Source organism: Malaclemys terrapin, chromosome 1 (genome assembly GCF_027887155.1).
Source record: "Malaclemys terrapin pileata isolate rMalTer1 chromosome 1, rMalTer1.hap1, whole genome shotgun sequence".
Taxonomy (NCBI): domain Eukaryota; kingdom Metazoa; phylum Chordata; order Testudines; family Emydidae; genus Malaclemys; species Malaclemys terrapin.
Window position 1 is genome coordinate 293,440,999 of NC_071505.1, and position 26,626 is coordinate 293,467,624.

The 26,626-nt window shown below is 43.3% G+C and overlaps 1 protein-coding gene across 1 annotated transcript in view; it reads right to left on the reverse strand.

Annotated features, from left to right (window-relative positions):
- The window catches only part of LCP1 (lymphocyte cytosolic protein 1), a 34,104-nt gene extending 13,318 nt beyond the window's left edge, over positions 1 to 20,786 (reverse strand). Inside the window, exons 1-7 of the mRNA XM_054014507.1 lie at positions 20,682 to 20,786; positions 9,339 to 9,429; positions 7,398 to 7,561; positions 6,721 to 6,850; positions 6,241 to 6,373; positions 3,982 to 4,063; positions 1,457 to 1,622 (exon numbers count right to left, since the gene is read on the reverse strand). Of these exons, the coding sequence (XP_053870482.1) occupies positions 1,457 to 1,622; positions 3,982 to 4,063; positions 6,241 to 6,373; positions 6,721 to 6,850; positions 7,398 to 7,561; positions 9,339 to 9,405 (742 nt within the window). The 5' untranslated portion in view covers positions 9,406 to 9,429; positions 20,682 to 20,786. The remainder of the gene's footprint in view (positions 1 to 1,456; positions 1,623 to 3,981; positions 4,064 to 6,240; positions 6,374 to 6,720; positions 6,851 to 7,397; positions 7,562 to 9,338; positions 9,430 to 20,681) is intronic.
- Between the last annotated feature and the right edge of the window lie 5,840 nt (positions 20,787 to 26,626).

Genomic DNA, 26,626 nt, shown 5'->3' on the forward strand with positions numbered 1-26,626 from the left:
CTTCCGTGCTCAAATAAAAAATGTTATTCTACTGGCAGATTTACATTTTGGCTTTTTAATTTTGTTTTTCTATTTCACACGCCATACATTCTCAAATGTGTTTGGTTTTCATTTTATGTTAAGGAGCTACATTTTACATAGACAAAAAATACAACACAATGTATTAGAGCATTGTTCATTCACAAGTGACACAGAATGCTTTCCAGCTTTTTGCACACTAAACATGCAAAGAAAAGTAACATCTGTAGCTTACAGTGTATTGTCTCATGCATGTAACATCTACAGATGTTGCCGGGCAGCGGTGAAGCAGGGTACAAAGGCTAAGTTTCAGGAAGAATGAAGAGCATCAGTATGGAGAGCAAGGCAGTTTAGAAAGTAAGGTATGAATATTCCAGAAATTCCCGGCTGTGGTTTATGGATCACTGGTAGTCTCTGGAGCAATGGTTGGTGATTTACAGAGCTGGCTGGTCACCTGGGGCTGGCTCCCTCCTTTGTTTCCAGCTGTTTCTACAAGTGGCCAGGTTCTTCATTGCAAGGAGAGCCTGGAGGCCTTTAAAAACAGCTGGGAACAAGGAAGAAGAGTGAGCTTTGCTGTCTCTTCTAGATACCATCACTATATAATAAGTGGAAGAGAGGAAAATGGAGCCATTCTCTGCAACTGGAGATACCAGTGGGTCTCCCAGCACTCAGCAGGACAGCAGTGTGGAGGGGAGAATGAAGAAGCCAAGCAATATGTTCAGGGGAGACGGCAGAGGCGGTGATGGTACAGGTTATAAGAAGTGCTGGTGACTGGGTATCAAATCCAGGGGAGAAGGGAAAGAAGCAGCAGGAAAATATATGGTTGGAGAGCAGTGTGCGTGTGTCATTTTTAAGAGAAGGGAGATTTGGCACTGGATTCTATGAAGAACAGGAAACCAGCAGGGCTTCCTGACTGTAGCATGATGTGCTCCTGATCCCAGGTGTAGGTAAGGAGACAAGGATACACATTTTGGTTGGACTGAAAGTTTGGGGCCTCTGGGCTTATGGAGACTAGAACTGGGTGAATCAGAGTAGTGAAGAAGAGAGGCAATGAAGACTTGACTAAGGGCAGGTCTACACAATGGGGCTAAGTCGACCAAAGTTACACAATTCCAGCTACATGAATAATGTAGCTGGAGTCAACATACCTTAGGTTGAGTTATTGCAGTGTCTACACTGCGCTGGATCCATGGGAGAAACTCTCCCGTTGACTTACCTTATGCTTCTCGTTCCGGTGGTGTACCGGCGTCGACGGGAGAGTGATCGGCGGTCAATTTAGCGGGTCTTCACTAGACCCACTAAATCAACCCCCAGTGGATCGATCACCGTGCGTCAATTCCTCCAGTAAGTGGAGACAAGCCCTAAGAGTCCACAGGACTCATTGAAATAACACTTCTAAAGATGAGAGCACTGGTTTGAGAGAGTGTACCGCATGTACCTTCATTTCTGCTGAGCTCAATGTCGGCAAACAAGCCAATTTTGATAACTTGCCATAAGAGGCCCAAGACCAGGTAAGGTTTCCCTTCTTTTAAGTCTTCAGCCCCAATGTTAACAACATGGCACCCGATGGCTGAGGCAGAGTTCAAAGCAAGGTTCAAATTTTCCTGAAGAGAGAGAGAGAGAGAGAAAGAGGTTTCTTATTATGCAATAAGTAAATAGTGGAGGGGAGGGAGAAGGAGAACTAAAGAGGGGGTGAGGAACTCAGTGGAAATATAGTGAGCAAAATTAGGTATAACCCTTTTCAGATCAGGGCCTAGGGTGTGATAGCTTAGAACTCCCAGGAGTAAAAGCAAGTCCTGTGCCCTTCTGCAGCACAGGGAACCTCTCCTTTGCAAAATTAAAAAGCTTCCATTTCTTGTCCTGAAGTGTTACAAGACATTGGACCTTAAGTCCCTCACTTGTCCTTGTCTGGATATTGCTCATTCTGGTGTTTACACTGCTGGAATATGGGATGAGAGAGAAAATCCATATTTTGAGGAGTGTGGGGTGGAAAGAAGGAGCTTCAATATATCAAGGTGGTGGGATGGAAAGAAGAAACATTTCGGGCAGGTGGCTTTTTTTTTTCCTTTTCTTTTTTCAAAAGGGCAGTTTGAATCTGCTCAAAGGCTTGGGTTGTTCGAATAAGCCCCTGGGGAGATGGACTAGTGGGCAGAGGGCAGGTGAGGCAGGCAAAGGTGCATGACAAATGCCATTTGTTTCCTGGCTCTGCAGTTTATCACATGGATTTCACCACCGTGAGTGTGAGAGGTACATTCGATTAGGTAGAAAATACGCAGGGACACAAAGCGTAAATTGTCATAAAATGAAAAATTTATAGCATTGAAAAATAATCACCCTCTCTTTATTTGACAGTTGTAAAAGGGTTAAGTTAAAGCATAAGCTATATTGATTAAATCATGTCTAAATCTGACAGGGATTGATCTGTGCTGCATCAATAAGACCAAGAGGATTAAAACTGGAAAAAATGTGGACTGCAGCACAGAAACCAAATTTAATGGCTTCTAAGCTTACTTGAGCCTGGCTAATGTTCCATTTAATCAGAGTAACTGAAGGCTACAGTGGGTTATGTGTACATATATAGTAGAGGGGGGGAGGGATAGCTCAGTGGTTTGCACATTGGCCTGCTAAACCTAGGGTTGTGAGCCCTAATCCTTGAGGGGGCCACTTAGGGATCTGGGGCAAAATCAGTATTTGGTCCTGCTAGTGAAGGCAGGGGGCTGGACTCAATGACCTTTCAAGGTCTCTTCCAGTTCTAGGAGATAGAATATCTCCATATATTATTAGATATTTATTTATATCCTGGTACAGAGGTACATATATACTGTATCAATGTATCTCTACATATTATTGTAAAGGAAATAGAATAAACCTCAATTTAGATCTTGGCAGGTAGAATTTTATTTTCCAGAATTTCATCTTTAAAAAATGAAGGTGTGCACACATGCACGCAATGTATTTTTTACAAAATTAATCCAACACGCTGGTTGAACAGATAAAAATCACAAAAGAAAATGCAAATGCTAAGGGCCCAACAACATTAACTCAGCCATCTTTCACATATGTGGTATTTTCTAGAGCAAGGATGACCTTTTGATTAAGGCACTGGACTGGAACTCAGGAGATGTGGGTTCCGTTTCTGGCTCTGCCACAGAATTCCTGTGTGACCATGGGCAAGTCACTTAATCACAGTACTCAGGTGTCATTTACTCAGGGGTGGAAGTGGGCTGGTACAGGCCGGTACGGTGTACCGGTAAAAAGTGGCCGCCAGTACCGGCCTGTACGCAGCCGACATTAAAGCGCAGCCACGGCAGCACTTTAAGGACCCTGTTTAAATTGCTGCTGTGGCAGCACTTCAACATCGTTGCCCCTTTTGCGCCCCCCCACCCCCCCCAGCTGATGACGGGGGGGCAAAAGAGGCACCTACCCCAGGGCCAGTGATTTAAAAGGGCCCGGGTCTCCTGGCCACCGCCGCTGCTACCGCGGCAGCAGCCAGAGCCCCGGATGCATTAAATCGCCACCAGAGTCCGGGGCGATGCAAGCCAAGCAGCGCGGATGGGCTGGCTAGGGAAAGCTGACCCCAGCCCCGCCCCTTCCTCCCAAGGCCCTGCCCCTTCCAGTCCCCTGTACCAGTAAGTGTTTAATGTTACTTCCACCCCTGCATTTAGTATTCTAGCGGTTAACCCATATTTAAATTTGTCATTGTCTTCATCTCATCTTTAGTATTCCTTAGGGACCTAAATATACCTTGCTTAATTATAAGCACATGAGTAGTCCCATTGACTTCAATGGGATCATTCTCAAGTTCAAAATTAAGCGTGGATATAAATCTTTGCAGAATTGCAGCTCAAGTACCCTACTTTGCCACAAACTGTGTCTGGCTGCATTGTGCAGGGCCATGAAATTTATAGCATTACACCTAATTACATAACAGAGACTCAGCATTTATACTTGCTGTTTCAGTACCTGTATAGTGAATGGAGTGAGCTTCTTTTTGTTGATTGTTCTTTCATCAATTGTATCTGGCACTGAAAAGTTGATCATTTTACTGTAAATTAAAGAATAAACGCAAGTGAGAAATATGTCACTTTGCCTACACCAAAGTCATTTTGAACCTTCATCATAAAATCATAGAATCATAGGAGTGAAAGGTACCTGAAGAGCTCATCTAGCCCAGTCCCCTGCACTCATGGCCCGCGCCGCTTCCAGCAGCTCCCATTGGCACAGAGCAGCGAACTGCAGCCAGTGGGTACCGCGATCGGCCGAACCTGCGGACATGGCAGGTACACAAACCAGCCCGGCCCTCTAGGGGCTTTCCCTGCACAAGCAGCGGAACAAGTTTGGGAACCACTGATCTAGACCATCCCTGACAGGTGTTTATCCAACCTGCTCTTAAAAATCTCCAATGATGGAGGTTCCACAACCTTCCTGGGCAATTTATTCCAGTGCTTAACTATCCTGACAGCTAGACATTTTTCCTGATGTCCAACCATACCTCCCTTGCTGCAATTTAAGCCCATTGCTTCTTGTCCTATCCTCAGAGATTAAGGAGAACAATTTTTCTCCTTCTTCCTTGTAACAATTTTTATGTACTTGAAAACTTTTATGTCTCCTCTCAGTCTTCTCTTCTCCAGACTAAACAAACCCAATTTTTCAGTCTTCCTTCATAGTTCATGTTTTCAAGACCTTTAATCATTTTTGTTGCTCTTCTCTGGACTTTCTCCAATTTGTCCACATCTTTCCTGAAATGTGCCAACCAGAACTGGACACAATTCGCCAGTTGAGACCTAATCAGTGCAGAGTGTGACATGTTGATCAGATATCCAGAGACTGAATTGACACAAGAACTTTCTTAGTGCATTATAAAGTCCAGGAACACTGTAGAGAGAGAGAGAGAGAGAGAGAGAGAGAGACACTCTCTCTCACACACACACACACACACACACACACACACACACACACACACACACACACACACACACACACACACACACACACGTACAGCAATATTTAGCACAGCTTTTTCCTAACCAGTGGAGGCAGGGAAGGTGACAAGCAGATATATTGAATAGTGGCCAAAAAGGGCAATAAAGTAAACCTGTGTGAAATTCAAAATGTTCATTTTGTGAAAATTCATGTCAAAATATTCACTGTTTCATGTTGCTTTTCACCCTCTACCACCAAAGATTTTATGCAAAATTTGGAAAAAAAAAAAAGCTATTTTCATTGTCCACAACTGCAAACAAATCCTCAAATTTACACACATTTTTGACACAAAGCCATGTTCACTCAAAAATGGATCAGTCTGTACAAAAATGGCCTCAATTTTGCTCAAAAAATAGGCAGACTTCAGCAGAATTTAACGTTCACAATAAAATGTGAAAACCATAATTTTTGCATCACAAATATTTTGCATGCCTCTAGATAGGAGCCCCCTAGAAATTCCCTGTCTCAAGTTTCTTATTACTATTACAAAACATAGTTTAATACAGAAGAAAAAGAACTACACATTCATGTGTTTACTGGGCATGATTGACATGGAATTTTCCCTTGTATCTAACAATATAGCTCTTTCATAGTAAATTGTAAAGCCTTGGGCTGCTCAGAGCCCTTCACATTTAGGCAGGTTGGTTGTGTTTCAGTATCATTTAATGGAAAAGGAGGAACCAACTCCTGAAGCCCTTACTAAGTTATTCTGTTCTTATTTTAAGCAAAATTTCCATTGTGCCAAGTCCTGAAGTCCTCATTAATCTAAATCTCCAACTAATCCTACATAAGAATTGTATATGAGTAAGGACTGAGTGAGAACTTCGGGATTTGGCTCATGTTGTGTAATGCAGGACATTTCAGCTATGCAAATAAGTATATAAAACTCACTGGGTTCTATATTCTGAGGTCCTTACCCAGTTTTTACTCATTCTCTACTCAGGCTCACTCCTGTTGGCTCCGTTATTTCTCCCCTGATTCTAATGGACAGAGACAGTCACTTTTAACATATAAAATATCTATTTTTCAATTATAAACAATAGTTTAAAAAAAGCTTATAATCTCCTAAGAGAAAAGATGTGTGAGAAAGAGAATCACTAGGGCCCTGATCCTACAAGAATTACACACATGCCTAACTCTAAAAGCAATGCAACTGCTTGTGTACTTCAAGGTAAGCACGTGCATCAGTTTTCACAGGGTCAAGGCCTAACTGTGTAGGGAAACATAGGTGGTATTTACCACAGCACGATGCCATCACCAACCGCCTGGAAGAGGTCATCAGTGTCTGGATTCATTGGGAGCACGTGTTGGCAATCAGGATCATTCTCTAGGGCTTTGTTAACCCAGTTCACAAAGGCGTACTTTTCTTCTTCTGCAAGCAAAAGGTCAGATCTATCAATTTGAAGCCTAAAACTTTTACCAATTCTCTTGACATGAAAATCTCAGTTCTTATTAAAAGTGATTTGGCACCTTTTCTGTTACTTATCTATTCTACCTGGGAACCGAACTATTATTTAAAATAAGGGAGGTTGCATTTTTGGCCAAAATACTGCTCTTACTTCTCCTCAGCTTTATTACAGTTTGTCCAAAATATGCCTATTTTAAGTCACCCTTACCGATACTGCAATTCCCGAAGGCTTTTCACACAGACAGTTACGAAATGATCTCCAAGGAACCATTTAGTTGCAGTTACTACCTATATCAAATGACTCTACATACCCGAATAAGAATGTTGGGTTCCAACACTGGACTGTTCTGAAGTTCCACCAATAGCACAAATCCCCTCCTTTTTATTGATTGCTTTTCTAAAGGTTTTAGCGACATCTGTACTCTTCAGGCCCTGGAAAACCTTTCAAAATACATAGAGTGATTTTAAAATTGCAAGTTATAAAACTAGAGTAAAACTATGAGCTTTTAGGTTGTAAGTTTCTTGGGACCATGCTGTCCTCTATGTTTTTTTCAGAGCTGAAAACAATGTGGGCATCGAATAAATAAATAATCTGAAATAATAACAATTACTTGAATGGGCAGTCTGCACAGAAGCAAGAGTTCACACTTGTGGCTGCCTTTGCAGAATTGGCACCTTTTAATTTTTTTATATTTTAACTAATTAATAGGAAGTTAAAGAGTATTAGAAATCTACAATCTTTGTATTTTGGAGACAAGCCCTTAGAAGTTTAAGTTTTGAACAGAGGTAAGTGAAATTCTGAAATTTCCATCCTGCAGGAAATTCCAATACTTTGACATTTGTTTTTGTCCCAGTTTGTGGAAACTGTATTTACCACTAAAAATCATGTTGACAAACAATTCCAGACCAGCTCTAGTTTTGAAAGTTAGACTGTTTTTTTCTGAATTCCCTTTTTAGAGGATATTCTCCAAAATAACATTTTACTCACTGCAATAAATTCATCAAAGCTGATTTTGCCATCATTGTTTTGATCTCCTGTGGCCATCAAATTCTGAGTGATTTCTCTGATTTTATATCCTGGCAGAGGCAGATTGGCTGCTTTGAACAGCTCTGTTAATTCAGAACTGCTTATGAAACCATTTCCATCAATGTCTGTAAAGGAAAAAAACAGCTTAATGAACCTGTCTTCACAGAAAAGTTTTTTTTCAGGAAATGTGAATTATGTGTAATGATTTTTTAATCTTATAACAAAATATAGTAAATTATTTTTAACAATTGCAGTGACCTTTTCAACCCCAGAGAAAGTTTATAATGACCATCAAACAAAAAAAGAAGGAATAATTTGCATGTTAGTTGGATATATGTTACAGTAGCAACATGATATGTGGATGTATTTATAGTTTGAATTTATTAAATTTACACTGAATTAATGGTTTTTACAAAATAAACAAAAACAAACTCAAAACCAAAAGTTATTAGCTTTCTCCTACTACATTCTTTAATTAAGGCCCAAAATGAGAGTGTGAGTTAGGCAGAGATTACCCCGTCTGTAGGAGCATTTCTGAAAATATGCAAAATGACTATCCACAAATTGCTCTCGAATGCACAAATTACGCAAATGAGAAAAATTAGTAAAATAATTTTATTTCTCTAATCTCTTTCTATGACATTAACCTTGCATGTTATGTGGAACAGTAGCAGGCAAATAACAACAGAAGTATGATTATTCCAATATTGTCCCATTCTTTCATTGCTTCTCATTTTGCTTTGGATATTGGTGAGGTCCTGTACGTGCAAATGTTTAGCCATCAGCAACCCATGGCATCAAAATGCAGAATTCTATGGAATTTAAAAATGAAACATTCAGTTGTACCACAGCCTATTGTGATTTGTAAGGAATTTTTAATGAGGGGATTTATATGTTGAAACTATTTAGATGTCATGTAGACAGATTTTTTCTTTGACATATGAAAATGCTAGCAACTTGTTATTTGTAAGAAACTCTCCTATACTCTCAGTATATATATATTGTCCCAAATTTTGTTTTGTAGTCTTCATTTGCCCAGAGAGAGATTTCAAAGAAGTATATATTGTGATTTCCTGAGCTGAGCTGGAAATTGACCATGCCATTTGCAGCGAAGCCACATAGGATCTACATTTGAGGCTGCTTCTTAGCAACAGAAGTATGGATTAATATGGGATTGTGAAGAGTGTCCTTTCAATGTCTGTCTCACAGTGGAAACAGAAACTAGTAGAGAGAAGAGGACTTAGAGAGAGGATCAGGACTGGGAGAGGAAAAATGCTTGGTAGCAATGAAAGGACTTAATGGCTGAGAATAAGTGAGCTGTGAGAGACAGAAATGCATATCCTTAGAATCAGGGGAGAAAGATGGTCCAGTATAAGTAGAGAAAAACAGAATGGGGCTTAAAAGTAGAAAAAGGGATATGAATTTAAAAACACACAGAGCACAAAATGATCAAGGAAAAGGGGCTGTACATTTGAGGTTTTTTTAATTTGCCTTTGTTTCAGTTTCCCTAGGGGATGTGAACCAATGTATTATGGGTTTCAGAGTAGCAGCCGTGTTAGTCTGTATCCGCAAAAAGAAGAACAGGAGTACTTGTGGCACCTTAGAGACTAACAAATTTATTAGAGCATAAGCTTTCGTGGACTACAGCCCACTTCTTCCGAAGAAGTGGGCTGTAGTCTTCATTCAGCAAAGGAATGCCAATGCTGTACTTCCAGAAAGCTACAGCAGGCTAAAGTGGTTTTCTTTGAAAAGGACTGCAGTTGTATGAACATTACTTCATATAGTTTCCATTTCACAGTATGACAGTACTGAAGCATGGCTCATTTAACTGAAGCTGGTCAGTACAGAGGGATACAATACAACTTCACCTAGTGTCGTATGTTACATGCTAACTGTACTCACCGACTTTATTGAAAGCTTCTCTTAAGTCTGTCATCTCTTCCTCTGAGATGTGTGCTGTTGATGCCATTTTTTACTTCTTTGAATGACAAATCTGCAGGAAAATGCATGTTATTAGTTTGTGCCTTTTATTTTTAAGAGTCAGAAGTTCAAAGCAATTTCACTTAGAAGTTAGAATTAACAGCATGACACGAAGTCACTGCATCATTCTTTATAATTTACAACACAGTTTCCATCTGTATCCAGTAGTGTAACTAAGAGGTGACCTTTTTTGAATCCTATAGATGTAAATCCACATTGATTTGTTACCAAACTGCACTGTTTTGCCAAGTCCTGCCCAAAATTCTTGTCAAGGCTGGTGAATACTTTTGATACCTAAATCCCGTCCTCACTTGCCTTAATTCTCTGTGGAGGGACAGAACAGAATTATGCTGGACACTCAGGAATTCCCAAAGCCATCCTGCAAGTGTGGGTCAGGATGGCTCAGGATGTTTGGGGGCAAACACATGATTGGGAGCACTTTGCTACTGTTGCCACGGGGGGCAGCTTGGATCACCAATTAGCAAACACTTCACATTGCAGCATACATGCTAAGGGCCTACTTGGGTCTTCCAGCTAGCAGAACATGTATCCCTTCGAGTGGGATACACTGGCAAGTGTTGTAACAGGGCCTTCATCTTAGCGCTCTCCTCGGCTCGAGGTTGAAACTGTAGCTCTATTGTTTTACCGGCACACCGTGGGAGAAAGAGGCATTTTGTGCCCTCTCCCTCTCAGTACACCAATGCAACACAAAGAAGGATTAGGTTCTAAACACGTTTGTGCCTTCATTCTGATATCATTGAGAATACTGCACAGAGGTGGAAGATTCAGTTCCACTTGTGACAGATGCTTGTCACATTGCTTCATGCACTGCTGAAGGGTGCTCCCATACCATGGTAATAGAACCGGGATTGTCCTGCCCCGCCTCTGTCTTGTCTGTTTATAGAATAAGCTCTTTGGGGCACAGAATGTCTATAGTTCTGGGATCGTACTGGACCTAGCACAATGGGGCCCCACTTTTGTTTGGTCCTTAGGCACTAGTGTAATAAATAAAATATGATTTACAAAATAATATAAGGACTGTATTAGACTAGAATACTATATGGGCCCTAGTTAGAGGATTTGAGGGTGGCTGCTGCAGTTGCAGTGCCCTTATTTAGGAAAGAATCAAAAGAGAATGCACTAAAACCACTTCAGACCTAAAAAAACCCCAACCCCATAACTTCATTGAGAAGGTCCAGATTGCAAACATTTGTATTGTTTTGTAAAAGATATTCAGGGTAGATATGAAAAATGGAAGATGATACTTGACACATTTGCTACAATAATTTGAGTATAACAGTTAGGCACCATTTATCTGGATTTCAGGTTTAATGCCTTCCTGAATTTATGCATTGATTTATAATGTCAGTAAGTGTGGCGTACAAGGAGAACTCTTTATGGAAATGGATGAAAAATAAGCCAAAGGCAATAAAATGTGGTTGGTTCTTTCATCCTGTCTGTCCCTACAGTAGCACAGTTTAGCTGCCTAATCTCTGCAAGTTCTGGATCAGAACTAAAAGACTTCTTCATCAGGAGAGAAAGCTGGTTCATCTTGCTCAAACTTTTTTGAAGCATTGCCTATAGAGAAGAATAACACAATACATAAATAAGATTGTAAAGGCAGGGACTGTCTTTTTGTGTTTGTATAGTGCTTTGTACGATTGAGCCACTCTTATTAATAGTATTGAGAAGTATTAGGGACCTACTGGACAGGAAATCATGGAAGGGCATCTCATTAATCCATTTCCAATGCAGGTTTATACTGTCCAGTCTAGATTCGTTATCAAGCAATATGATGTCTAACACTGCTCCAGGAAGATAATTCCACAGTACAATAGCTAATGTAAACAACAATAATAGCACATACATACTATCACACAATTCAGTTACAAATATTGGGTCAAGTTCACCATCTGCATAAATGGTCCCATTGAAACCAATGGAGTTGTGCCCACATATGCTGCTGGAGAATTTGGTCCATGAAGTACAATGCAACCTGATAATAATGGCCACCAAAGGCACAGGTTTCACTGTTATTAATCCTCACATACCCCTGTGAGGTCAATATTATCAGTCCCATTTTACAGATGGGGAAACTGAGCAGAAAAGTTAAATGTTTTACCCAAGGCTAGAGAGTCAGTGTCAGAGCTGAGATTGGAACTGCCAGCATGCTGCCGTATTCATACCACTAAAGTACCCTGATGTCTCCTCCCCTCCAGCACACACACGTTAGTTGGAATTTTTCTATATTCTCAGTCTAACTGTACCTTTTAATTTCACCCAATTAATTCTAGTACCTAATATCCCCTTGTGCCACCAACTTACATAAGAACATAAGAACGGCCGAACCAGGTCAGACCAAAGGTCCATCTATCCCAGTATCCTGTCTACCGACAGTGGCCAATGCCAGGTGCCCCAGAGGGAGTGGACCTAACAGGAAATGATCAAGTGATCTCTCTCCTGCCATCCATCTCCATCCTCTGACAAACAGAGGCTAGGGACACCATTCCTTACCCATCCTGGCTAATAGCCATTAATGGACTTAACCACCATGAATTTATCCAGTTCTCTTTTAAACGCTGTTATAGTCCTAGCCTTCACAACCTCCTCAGGTAAGGAGTTCTACAAGATGACTGTGCGCTGCGTGAAGAAGAACTTCCTTGTATTTGTTTTAAACCTGCTGCCTATTAATTTCATTTGGTGACCCCTAGTTCTTGTATTATGGGAATAAGTAAATAACTTTTCCTTATCCACTTTCTCCACATCACTCATGATTTTATATACCTCTATCATATCCCCCCTTAGTCTCCTCTTTTCCAAGCTGAAGAGTCCTAGCCTCTTTAATCTCTCCTCATATGGGACCCGTTCCAAACCCCTAATCATTTTAGTTGCCCTTTTCTGAACCTTTTCTAGTGCCAGTTTATCTTTTTTGAGATGAGGAGACCACATCTGTACGCAGTATTCGAGATGTGGGCGTACCATCGATTTATATAAGGGCAATAATATATTCTCAGTCTTATTCTCTATCCCCTTTTTAATGATCCCTAACATCCTGTTTGCTTTTTTGACCGCCTCTGCACCCTGCGTGGATATCTTCAGAGAACTATCCATGATGACTCCAAGATCTTTTTCCTGATTCGTTGTAGCTAACTTAGCCCCCATCATATTGTATGTATAGTTGGGGTTATTTTTTCCAATGTGCATTACTTTACATTTATCCACATTAAATTTCATTTGCCATTTTGTTGCCCAATCACTTAGTTTTGTGAGATCTTTTTGAAGTTCGTCACAGTCTGCTTTGGTCTTAACTATCTTGAGCAGTTTAGTATCATCTGCAAACTTTGCCACCTCACTGTTTACCCCTTTCTCCAGATCATTTATAAATAAGTTGAATAGGATTGGTCCAAGGACTGACCCTTGTGGAACACCACTAGTTACCCCTCTCCATTCTGAGAATTTACCATTAATTCCTACCCTTTGTTCCCGGTCTTTTAACCAGTTCTCAATCCATGAAAGGCCCTTCCATTTTATCCCATGACAACTTAATTTACGTAAGAGCCTTTGGTGAGGGAACTTGTCAAAGGCTTTCTGGAAATCTAAGTACACTATGTCCACTGGATCCCCCTTGTCGACATGTTTGTTGACCCCTTCAAAAACTCTAATAGATTAGTAAGACACGATTTCCCTTTACATAAACCATGTTGACTATTGCTCAACAGTTTATGTTTTTCTATGTGTCTGACAATTTTATTCTTAACTATTGTTTTGACTAATTTGCCCGGTACCGACGTTAGACTTACCGATCTGTAATTGCCGAGATCACCTCTAGAGCCCTTTTTAAATATTGGCGTTACATTAGTTAACTTCCAGTCATTGGGTACAGAAGCCGATTTAAAGAACAGGTTACAAACCTTAGTTAATAGTTCCGCAACTTCACATTTGAGTTCTTTCAGAACTCTTGGGTGAATGCCATCTGGTCCCGGTGACTTGTTAATGTTAAGTTTATCAATTAATTCCAAAACCTCCTCTAGTGACACTTCAATCTGTGACAGTTCCTCAGATTTGTCACCTACAAAAGCCGGCTCAGGTTTGGGAATCTCCCTAACATCCTCAGCCGTGAAGACTGAAGCAAAGAATCCATTTAGTTTCTCCGCAATGACTTTATCGTCTTTAAGCGCTCCTTTTGTGTCTCGATCATCAAGGAGCCCCACTGGTTGTTTAGCAGGCTTCCTGCTTCTGATATACTTAAAAAACATTTTGTTATTACCTTTGGAGTTTTTGGCTAGCCGTTCTTCAAACTCCTCTTTGGTTTTTCTTATTACATTCTTGCACTTAATTTGGCAGCGTTTATGCTCCTTTCTATTTGCCTCACTAGGATTTGACTTCCACCTTTTAAAGGAAGTCTTTTTATCTCTCACTGCTTCTTTTACATGGTTGTTAAGCCATGGTGGCTCTTTTTTAGTTCTTTTACTGTGTTTCTTAATTTGGGGTATACATTGAAGTTGGGCCTCTATTATGGTGTCTTTAAAAAGCGCCCGTGCAGCTTGCAGGGATTTCACTTTAGTCACTGTACTTTTTTAACTTCTGTTTAACTAACCCCCTCATTTGCATAGTTCCCCCTTTTGAAATTAAATGCCACAGTGTTGGGCTGTTGAAATATTCTTCCCACCACAGGGATGTTGAATGCTATTGTATTATGGTCACTATTTCCAAGCGGTCCTGTTATAGTTACTTCAATGGAGTTATTCCCTTTTTACCCTGGGGTGCGATCAAAATTGGATCCCCAGATTCTATTTTTGTCAGTTAACCCTAAACTGCCATCGGCACAACTCTATCACAGGACTTTGCAAGTCACATAATTGTTTAAGTTGTAAAGTTGGGCACCTTAGTACCTCATCGCAGGTACATAATATCCACATAATATCAACAGCAAAGTCCCTAGTGGAACACCGCTCCTACACTGTTTCAAGATTACCTTTAACCCCAATTTGGCAAGAGATTGCAGTAAAGGGAGTGAAAGAACCAAGTCTTTATTTTTAATACTTATAGTCTCATATTTGGCCAGATTTGCTCAGTAACGTCAGTGAAGGTCTCCCAAATGTAGACTGGAAGAACTGAGAGAAGAATCTTGTCCAGAAAGTTTTCAGAGTAAGAGAAACAATTTTTGTATTAATGTCAATGTGATTTATTTTGGAAAGATGCTGCTTGAGAGTCTGATTTGTTGGGGATGTCAAGGGAGTTTTCCTGTGCATTAATTTATACTTAAAAATTATTGTCACTTTTCTGAAATTATCTGAGGTGGTTAAATCAAATGCACTGAGAAAGTAGAGAGCTGTCAAGGGCCAGGTGCCTAGTCTACCTTAACCAACACTCAGCACCACTGACCAGGTCGGTCTCCCTACTCGGCTCCAAGTGGCTCCTGGAAGTGGCGACAATTGGGATAGGCGAAACTTCCACCTTGCACCCCCCCCACCCAGTTAACCCCGCCCCCCCCCCCCCCGCAGCAGCTATCCCCCTTCTGCAGCAGCTAACCCCGCCCGGGGAGCCCCCCCCCCACCTGCGGCAGCTAACCCTGCCTGGGGAGACCCCCACCGTGGCAGCTAACCCCACCTGGGGAGACCCCCACCGCGGCAGCTAACCCCACCTGGGGAGCCCGCCCCAGCTCAACTCAGCTCCACCTCCTCCGCTGAGCATGCTGGCACCGCTCTAATTCTCCTCCCCTCGCAGGCTTGCGGTGCCGATTGGAGGAGACTTAGAGCGGGGGCTGTGTGCTCGGCGGAGGAGGCAGAGTGGAGTTGATCTGGGGTGGGGAGGGTTCCCCTATGTGCCCCCCCCATTACTGCGGGCGGCCCTCCCCGCGCCCCAGCTCACCTCCACTCCACTTCCTCACCTGAGCGGGCTTTTAGGCACCCGCAACCACTAGGAGCCCTATGCGGCTGCCTAGTTTGCCTAAATGGTTGCACCGGCCCTGCCTCAGCCACCCTCTTCTAAATGGTTTATTCTCTCTTAGGCTGCTGGAACAAGAAACATGTCATCCCTGCAAAATAGAGCATTTAGAGCAGCAGAAGAAAAACACAAGACGGAGTTCTCCCCAACAACACAGTACTGTTTTCTCTGGCAGAGCTGGACCCCTTTAACTCCTATTTTCTTTATTCTTCTTTGCCCTAACCAAGCTGTCGGTTATCTGAGACCTGATTTCTTTCTGCAGGATTTTTCATCAGGATTATAGAATAGTTTTCCACTTTTCTGAATTAGCATTTCTTTCTGATCAATTTCAAGGAGAGTTTTTGACCCAAAATGCATCAGGAAAATTCTCCTTACCTACAGCATCTGGGCAATGAGATAAGCAACAGCGATTGAGAAGGAGCTTTCAGGAAGTGAAAAGGAGTTCTGCATCTTCTGATGTATCCCAAGTGTGCTTGAATATCATAAAGATATACGGGAGTCGGCAGGGGTGCTGGAACAATTTATATAGTGGGGGTGCTGAGAGCCACTGAGCCAAACTGTAAACCCTGTCTATAATGGAAACCACTTCAAGCCAGGGGGTGTGGCAGCACTCCCACCTACCCTATTTCCAGCACCTATGGGAGTAGGTGGTATCTTTGGGGGATTTTCCTCACTAAATCCTTCCTCCAACCAAAGTTTCTTAAATTCCCTTCCTCATCCATGTGCATGTAACTGATGGCGATCAGAATGTCTCTGGTAGGACATTCTTCTCCTGGAATATTTCTCTCTCTCTCTCAATGGGGACTAGCATGCATAGACTTCATGGTTTTGCCCATATGTCCTCTGACCCAGCTACAGCCCCCATGCAAAGGTGTCCTGCTCAGACTATGTGTCCAACTTGCATATTTTGTACAGGAGGGAAGGTGGCATTTATGTTTTTGGGTCTTATAAATGTTTGACAACTGCAGATAGTCTTGCAGGGAGGGCACATAATATTTTCTTCCGTTATTGCTCTCACACACAAGGAGAGAGAAAGAGAAATTATTCAGTTGATCTCATGTGAAAAGAAGAATCAATGCTATAAACCACAACATTGTGGCTTAAAAGTTGCTCAACTTTAGTCTTCCGTTCACTGACAAAAAAAAAAAAAAAAAGAAAAAAGCCCTAACTTCTTTAAAATCAACATCCATAAAGGCACTAAATGGAGAGAGCAAAATAATGTTGCTGATGCTCAGCAAAACATATTTAATGAAGTTACAGCATAGTCTAAAATTTCCTCTCTCTCACTCCTCAGGACACATTTTATATTCTATTTTTGTTATTTCAAGCTGTAATGTACATAAAACCCTAGATTCTCTAGTGTTGTCAGAGGTAAATTGCATCTCTCTGTGCCAAGAAAGAAACCCAGGATGTATTCACAGCCCGGGAGGACAGGCAGTGTTAGCATGTCAACCTTCCCTCAGAGTTTCTGTCAGAGTGGGGGCAGGATTAATTTATAGATGGGGGGTCTACAAGAATCTAGCTGACAGCAATGCTTTAGACAGCTAGATAGATCCATCAATGCTCCAATGCTAATCTACAACACTCTTACTTTTTCAGTCTGGAGGTTCTTGACCAGACTGGCAATCCTTCCTATTTGTGTGGCGGTTTAGTTATGTGGTCTAATGATTTTTCACTAGCAGTCTAAGACAAAATTTGAACCCACATCTCCCAAGGTGAAAGGACCCACTGCAACACCTTGTCCTTCACTGGTTATTTATCATCACAGAATCATAGAAATGTAAGATTGGAAGGGACCTCAATAGATCATCTAGTTCAGTCCCCTGCACTCAAGGCAGGACTAAATAATAAACATCTGATGTGTTTGTCTAACCTGGTCTTAAAAACCTCTAATGATGGAGATTCCACAAATTCCCTGGGCAATTTGTCCCAGTGCTTAACCACCCTGACAGTTAGGAAGTTTTTCCTAATGTCCAACCTACACCTCCCTTGCTGCAATTTAAGCCCTTTGGTTCTTGTCCTATCCTCAGAGGTTAAGAAGAACAATTTTTCTCCCTTCTCCTTGTAACAACCTTTCATGTACTTGAAAACTGTTATCATGTCCCCTCTCTGTCTTCTTTTGCAGACTAAACAAATTCTGTTTTTTCAATCTTCCCTCATAAGTAACGTTTTCTAGACCTTTAATCGAGTTTGTTGCTCTTCTCTGGACTTTCTCCAATTTGTCCACATCTTTTCTGAAATGTGGCGCCCAGAACTAGACACAGTACTGCAGCTAAGGGCTTATCAGAGTGGAGTAGAGCGGAAGAATTACTTCTCGAGTCTTGCTTACAACACTCTTGCCAATACATCCCAGAATGATGCTTGCTTTTCTTGCAACAGTGTTACACTGTTGGTTCATATTTAGCTTGTGGTCCACTATGACCTCCAGATCTCTTTCCGCAGTACTCCTTCCTAGGCCACTGTGGTTAACTACATTAGGAAACACCAACAATTTCTGAACAAAATATCAAATTAAAATGTAATTCTTAATAAAATGACTTCCAAGATCACTGAAGGGTATAGACTGACTAAGGTATTTTGAATATGCTGCAATTAAAAAAATGCTCTTTTTCTAGGTGTATATTCTTTGTAGTGTGTCCATCGGCCTACTTAAATAGCTACAAATACACAATAAAGTTAAATGTTTCATTCTAATTTTCTCAAGGGTGTTGAATTAAATTCTGAATCCCAAACAGCCCAAAATGTACCTAACTCCATTAACAATATATAACATTCCTATTACGGTAGCGCCTAGAAGTTTCAACTAGGTTGGGACTGCACTGTGCAAGGCATTGTATAGAACTACAGGGCAAGCTTGTGCAACCCTCATGAAGTCAATGGGATTACTTCTGTGAGTAACTGCTCCCCAGTGTGAATAAGGGGTTCACAACTGGTCCACAGTAAATGATACCGTCCCCAAAAAGACTATAACCATCCCCAATATAGCTGCTGAATGATAAAGATGCTGCATCAGAGAATTTGAAGAGACTGTAGTAAAACGACATATTTATCTCTGCTTGAAAGACAACATGGTGGTGCTACACAAGTCTTAATTTCATAAGCTTTCAAGAAAGGACATTGTTTCTCAATATAATTTATTAAGTGCTTAAGGCCAAATCTTGGAGCCTAGACCTAGCTTAAGTAAACAGAGTTTATGCAAGAGAGTTCCAGAGAGGTTGTAGGGGAATGGAGTCCTCCTTCCCACACACCAGCCCAGCCACTACTGGGCTGTAGTAGTACCTGCTAATCCTGCAGGGATTTTTGGCCAGTGGTTATGCAGAGTTGTGGAATCACTAGCCCTGCCCTTCTGTGCAATAAATCCATCAATTTTTTCCTGCTGTAGAAATAGCCGACATAACACTTCTTAGAACCTGAGAAAGGCAATGAGCAGAATTCCCAGCAAAGTCCACTTCGGATATTAGCAAGCAGACTTAATCTACATGTTCAGCACCTACTAAGTGCAGAGAGGGACTGCATAAAGAAATCTTAGGTAAACAGAAGACAGTCTCTCTCCAATCGATCCCCCATCCCTACGCATTAGAGTCCCAGGGGCTCTGCAAAATGTGATGGCACTCTGCATGGTGGTGGGTTGTTAGACGTACCTCAAAGTGTTTACTCAATTAAAGTATGCTGAATATCTACAGTATAATAAATGTATTTGATATAAATTCATAGAAGAAAATTACTGTACGTATTTCAAGCGTATTAGTACGTAACCAATAACATGGTGCATGTAAAATAATCATAACCAGCTAAACTTTCAAAATATATTCAGAAGGTAAAACAACTAACTGTGCTATCAGGAATTTCCCAAATGGCTCAGGCAGCTTGTGCCAGCTCTTAATGGGATTTTCCAATAAGAAGGGAGTTTTCTGTTTCTACTCGATGCAGGCGGAGACTGCCTGGGTCTTTCCCTGCCCTCCCCTTCCACTCATTCTCTACTTTCAGACACCATAGAGGTCTGACCCACCCCTTCAGCATAAGGAGGGGGAGATATGTGTATGGAGGGTCCCCTCTACACACGTGGCCCTGAGATTTCACCAAAATAATCAAAACTCCATTTGTCAACAATCCATCTGCATCCCTAAAGAAGTAGCCTCATTTGTAATTTGTTTTTAAGATTATCTTCACTTGATGTTTGCAGGAGCTAGTGGACAAATCCTGCATTGAGACAAACTCCCTTCGATGTCAGTGGACTAAGGACTACAGGATTTGGCCATTACGTTTTGTGTCACGTTAACGAAGATTTTGTATCTTGGTTAATATATATTTGTTATTCTTTCCCTGAAATTTTAGTGTCATGTATTTAGAACCCTGACATCTCATTTCATTTATGATTTGGAAATCAAAGTCATCCAGAGACATAATGTTCCACAGTTCTATACAGCCAATGTTTAATGAAGCTTGAATTAACTCCATGGTGAATCCATACCTGCCTGGCCGAGGGAGGCAGGAAAGTCTGGAAATTATGGAATGGAAGGATCAGCAGGAAGATCCTTGTTTGTGCAAACGTCCTCTGAATGCTCAGAAGAGATAAAGCCACCCGGAGAATCCAGAGACTTGTAACACACAATAAATTTAGAGTCCAAATCAAAGCCCATTCAAGTCAATGGCAATACTTTGACTGACTTAAATGCACATTGGCTCAGGCTTTTAAAAACAAAGTTTTATTCTGGGGCCATCCCACATGTTTTAAGCAGTAGTCCCTATTGAAATCAGTGATAAGTTCTGCCTTAAAATTGATAACCCAATATGGCTCCCATTATCGGGGAAGGGACAGCACAGTGAAATTAGACAGATAATAGGTTAGCTTGTATGTCTTCCGAACAAGCAACAATTTTAAGCCGTATCAGAAAAAGTAAATCATCTAGAAAATATCAGCCTTTTTCAGACCACTGGAACTAAAATTAAACTACACCTCCACATCAATCCACTCATTCTCACAACATTTTCAAATGGATCAAATACAGCCGATAACTCCGATACAAATCGAACGAACGGCAATATACCAAAATAACACACTACATATACTCCCAAAGGTTTATAGAAATAATCTGCACTAGACTGCAAAATGATTCATGCTGTTACTGATCCTATGCTCTTGTTCCTGGTGACCACAGGTTTCCTGTGCAGTTAAACTGCTAGAGTGCACATTGAGGGTGGGTGCACAGAAAAATAACAGGTGCTGTAAGCATACTAGAAATCTAATGCTGTGGTCCAAATTACCAGGCAGTGTGAGATCCAACTCAAACTGAAAGGAAAGATTTTTTGTAAAATTACCTTGTTTGAAAGCTGTAAAAAAATAAGTAGAAGCAGCTTGGAGTGTGCCTAGGAAAACCCTCCTTTCTGATCCGAAGTGCAACTTGTCAACCTTCAGTATGTGACCCCAACGAAGGAAGTGACTAGAGTGATCAAACGTCATGTGGCAGTGAGATAGATTTTGTCTTTATAAGGAAATATTACTTACTTTGGGCAACCCCCCCCCCATCACCTGATTACTCACACAGAGCAGGTCACATTGAAATGTAGAGTTCTTTCCGCTTCCTCTTTATGTCTCTTAAAAGCATCTCTCTCTCTCTCTTTCTCTCTCTCCTATCTATATATACACACACACACACATACACACACTATTTATGCCTTTTCTCTTTCAAAATTGAACAATTACAGTTTCAGGTCACAGTTCACAGTCACACTGAGGCCTTGGCTACACTCGGGACTTCCCAGCACTACCGTGGCAGCGCTGTGAAGCGCGAGTGTAGTCGCGAGAACTCTCTCGCAGCACTGTTATGTACTCCACCTCTCCGAGGGGAATAGCTTGCAGTGCTGCGAGCGAGGGTGCAGCGTTGCAGGCTCTGATTACACTGGCGCTTTACAGCGCTGCACTCGCTGTGCTCAGGGGGGTGTTTTTTTTCACACCCCTGAGGGCAGCAAGTTGCAGCCCTGTACAGCGCCAGTGTAGCCAAGACCTCAGGCTCAGAGTAAAAGGTGCTTTAAAGTGGGTGTGAATATAATTTACACCTACTTTAACCCACCTCTGCACTGCCAGAGTACTGTATAGGGGACTTAAAGTAACTGAAAATCAGGCTCTTGGTATGTAAAAATGACTCTTCAGTACTATGGGAACTTGGGGTGAAATCCTGACCCCATCGAAGTCAATGGCAAAACTCCCATTAATTTCCATGGGGGGTGGGATTTCACCCTTTCTCTTTTGACTCTTTTGAGCAGTTTTTCTTACTGTTTTAAGTTCAGCAAGGTTACTGCTGGGGAGGAAAAAAGACCCTTCCTCAAAAACAAATAGAGCACCATTAATCGGACAAACTGACTAACTGGACCACTCTACACCTGAAGATACAAAGTGCTTTGGAACTCCCCACACCTGAATTATAACCCCCTGCTTAAGATCCCATCACTGATGAAAATACAGCGATCTGGGGGTGGATATTATCATATGACAGTATGGTATTACAGTGAAACTTGCACAGGCGTTATCTCCACAGTAGGCAACCTCCTGTTTTAGGAGACCACCCCAATTAATGGGAAATGATTGCCTAGGTTGGAGTACAGCAGAAAGGGATCTAGGGGTCATAGTGGACCATAAGCTACATATGAGTCAACAGTGTAACACTGTTGCAAAAAAAGCGAACATCATTCTGGGATGTATTAGCAGGAGTGTTGTAAGCAAGACATGACAAGTAATAATTCCGCTCTAGTTCACGCTGGTTAGGCCTCAACTGGAATATTGTAAACTGGAGAAAGTCCAGAGAAGAACAACAAAAATGATTAAAGGTCTAGAAAACATGACTTATGAGGGAAGATTGAAAAAACGGAGTTTGTTTAGTCTGGAAAAGAAGACAGAGAGGGGACATGATAACAGTTTCAAGTACATAAAAGTTTTTAACAAGGAGGAGGGAGAAAAATTGTTCTTCTTAACCTCTGAGGATAGGACAAGAAGCAATGGGTTTAAATTGCAGCAAGGGAGGTTTAGGTTGGACATTAGGAAAAACTTCCCAGATGTCAGGGTGGTTAAACACTGAAAATAAATTGCCTAGGGAGGTTGTGGAATCGCCATCACTGGAGATTTTTAAGAGCAGGTTAGACAAACCCCTGTCAGGAATGGTCTAGATAATACTTAGTCGTGCCATGAGTGCAGGGGACTGGACTAGATGAGCTCTCAAGGCCCCTTCCAGTCCTATGATTCTATGAATTCTGCTCAACTGTTATGAGTAGATTACCTCTTATAAGCAACAGATTTCTGCTGGTCCCTAATGTGGTTGTGTAATCATCAAAAAAAGTATTAGAAATAACTGGAACTCAGCAAACACTCATCAGAGATCTTATGAAAAAGAAAGATTCAATTTGAAGGGCACATTTTGTGATGTTCAGCAGCCAATGCATATTTACAAGCACTGGAAGGGAAAGTTAATGACAGAAGAAAATGAAACAGAAAAAGAAGATCATGGATGGATAATGTGGTATCTTGGCTACAGCCAAAAAGAGATGAGCAGAGAATCATACACCATGGGCTACAATTAGTTGCAAACCTGCAGTAGTGGAGATGCCGAAGAAGATGTGGCTGCTGAAGGCAGGTTTTACTGCACATAATACCTGATTTTGCTTAGCATTTATATAGTGTTTTTCATTTTTAAAGTGTTTTACAGACATGAATTAATCCTCACGGTCTTCCTGTGATGTATATAAGTACTACTATCCCCATATTCCAAATAGGGAACATGAAGCAGAGAAGTTAAGGGACTCATTCAAAGCCACATAGTGCTAGAGCTGGGATTAGAATGCAGAATGCCCAGCCCTACGCTCAGAACACCATCTCGTTTCATGTGCTATGAATGCAGCAGGCTACTTATTAGTACTAGTTATGGGACAAAACTGAACCTTATTGTACTGGGCCTTTGCACAGGTACACAAACAGGGAGTCCAATGTCCCCCATCTCAAACCCAGGGGTGGTCGGTTCTATAGACAGTATTCTAGATGAGATCACCCCAGGGAATTTAGATTATGACATTATAATATTTTTGGTATTCTACATCCAATTCCCGATGCATCTCAACATCTTGTTCAGTGTGTTTTTGTTTGTTTTGTTTTTATCACAGCTCTGCATTAAGCACCAGGGCTGCCCAGAGGGAGGCGCAAGTGGGGCAAGGTCCCGGGCCCCGCAGAGGCCCCCACGAGAATGTCAGAGGCTCCCCCCAGCCTCCGCCTTCGCCTTCGCCTTCCCCCATTGCCTCAGCGCGCCGCACCCAGGAGCGGCCCTGGACAGCGCTGCAGCGGCTTGGCTCGGGCGGGGCCTGAGGTCCTCCCACTCGGAGCCATGTGGTAAGGGGGCGGAGCTGCAAGCTCCAGCGGGCCGAGCGGCAGGAGCTCCTGGACGCAGCTCGCTGAGGCTCTGGGAGAGGGGGTAAGCGGCGTGGTAAGTCCCTCTGAGCCGGGCACCCCCCCAGCCCTGTTGAACCCAGCCCCTCTGAGACGGACAGCCCCCCGACCCCATTCTCCCACAGCCCTGCCCCCGAGCTTGGAGCCCAGCCCCTCTGAGCCGGGCACCCCCTGAACCCCAGCTCCAAGCCCAGCCCCTCTGAGCCGGGCACCCCCCGAACCCCAGCTCCAAGCCCAGCCCCTCTGAGCCGGGCACCCCCCGAACCCCAGCTCCAAGCCCAGCCCCTCTGAGCCGGGCACACCCCCGACCCCCAGCTCCGAGCCCAGCCCCTCTGAGCTGAGCACCCCCCGACCCCCAGCTCCGAGCCCAGCCCCTCTGAGCCGAGCACCCCCCGACCCCCAGCTCCGAGCCCAGCCCCTCTGAGTCAGGCACCCCCCCGACTCCATCCCCCACCACCCTGACCCCCAGCTCCAAACCCATCCCCTCTGAACCGGACATCCCCCCAACTCCATCCCCCTACAGCCCTGAACCCCAGCTCCGAGCCCAGCCCCTCTGAGCCGGGCACCCCCACTCTCCCCCGCGGCCCTGACCCCTAGCTCCGAGCCAGCCCCTCTGAGCCGGAAATCCCCCGACCCCCAGCTCCGAGTCCAGCCCCTCTGAACCGGACACTCCCCCGATCCCATCCCCTCCAGCCCTGACCCCCAGCTCCGAGCCCAGCCCCTCTGAGCTGGGCACCCCCGAACCCAGAGCCCAGCTCCCCACCCAGCCCTGGACAACAGTAGCGCCACCCCCAGGCAGCGACAGCCCATTGGCACCAACCATCACCATCACCCAGCGACAGCCCATTATGTAATTGCAAATGTATACATACCATTAAAGCATTTAATGTTTTTAAATAATGTATTTTGTGTATTTTCAAATTATTAAAAATTAATTTTTGAATGTATTTCCAAATACATTACTATACTATTGCACCTTTTTTTTATGGAAGGGGCCCCTGAAATTGCTTTGCCCCAGGCCCACTGAATCCTCTGGGCGGCCCTGTTAAGAAGAGATTTTCATTGACTGTCTACAGTGACACCCTGGTCCCTTACCTGAATTGATAGTCAATTGAGAACCTTGTAAAGTGTAGAAGTAGCTAATTATTTTCCCTCCAGTATTAATTACTTTGTATTTAACAACACCAAGCTTCATTAGCCATCATGTAGCCCATTCATCTACCATCCATTCATTCTTGTTTAGGTGTCTCTGAAGCTCCTCCCAGTCCTCTCTCGTCCTGACTAAAATAAACAGGGCGGCTAACAGGGGAGTTTGAGAGGGAGTTCTCATTGGAGGAGAAGGTACCTGTATTTGTGTCTGTCCTTGTTGTTCTTGTGTGTTCCTGTGTGTTTGTAGGGGCCTGCAAGGGCTGGGTGCTGAGAAGGATGCTGAGCCCTGAGTAGGGGGCGGGGCTTGGCTGATTAGGGGGCCCATAAAAGCGGCCCCCCAGCCAGGCAGCGGTACAGCTGCGAGCAGCGGTAGCAAACAGGGCGGCTAACGGGAATTTGAGAGGAAGTTTGCAGGGGGAGGTAAAGGGGGAGGCAGGAGGGCGCGGTGTGGTGTGTGCTCTGAGTCCACAGGTGCTGTGGGCAGAGAGTACATCAGCCATGAGCCAAGCAGCAGCAGCAGACAGAATGCAGATGGCGGCATGTGGAAGCTGTGGTATGTATATGGTCCTAGCAGGGGAGCCGGAACACAGGTATGTGTGTATGAAGTGTCGCCTGATAGTGTTACTGGAGGAAAAGATTAAGGGGCTAGAGATGCAGGTAGATACCCTGGTGGAGTTTAGGCGGGGGTTTGAGCAGCTGATGGAGGACAGGCAAGGAGGGGAGGAAGGAGACTGCCCTGCGGTGCAGGTAGAGGCAGAGGACGGTGAGAGGGGAATGGAAGGGGGAGAACATGGGAGGTGGAAGCATGTGACTGTGAGAAGCAGGCAAAGGAAAAGAAGGGCCAGTGAGGGGGGAATAGAACTCAGGAATAGGTTCGAGTGTTTGGATAGCGAGGTGGAGGGGCAGCAGGTGGCGGCTGAAGGTGGGAGAGTGAGGAAGAAGAGAAGAGCAGCTAGTCCAAGAGAGAGAGGGGAGGAGTTGATGGAGACAGCACCAATTCTGGGCCCCGGGAGGAATCAGGAAGGCATAAGGGGGAGCTTAAGGGAAGATAGGAACAGGCACAGGTCAGGACTAGAGGGATTAGAGACTAGATTACTAGATCGCACTGTTGCCAGGCGAAGGCAGGTGTATGTAATTGGAGACTCTTTACTGAGGAGATTGGACAGGCCTGTGACCAGGGCAGACCCGGAGAACAGAAGGGTGTGCTGTCTACCTGGCACAAAGATACGCGATGTGGACCTGCGGTTGAAAAGGATCCTAAAAGGAGCAGGTAAGAACCCCTTGATAATCCTTCATGTAGGAACGAATGACACGGCTAGGTTCTCGTTAGAGAGAATCAAGGGAGATTATGCTAGGCTGGGGAAGACACTCAAGGAGATAGAGGCTCAGATTATCTTTAGTGGGATTCTGCCCGTTCCAAGGGAAGGGCAGCAAAGGGCTGATAGGATAGTGAGAATAAATAGTTGGCTAAGAGAGTGGTGCTATAAGGAGGGTTTTGGGATGTATGGCCACTGGGAGGCTTTCGGGGACAGACACCTGTTCTCGCGGGATGGGCTTCACCTGAGTAGGGAAGGAAATAGACTTCTGGGAGGGAGGCTGGCTCATCTTATCAAAAGAGCTTTAAACTAGGAAGTTTGGGGAGATGGTTGGGAGATGCACAGCTAATCTCCACGCCAGATTCCAGTAT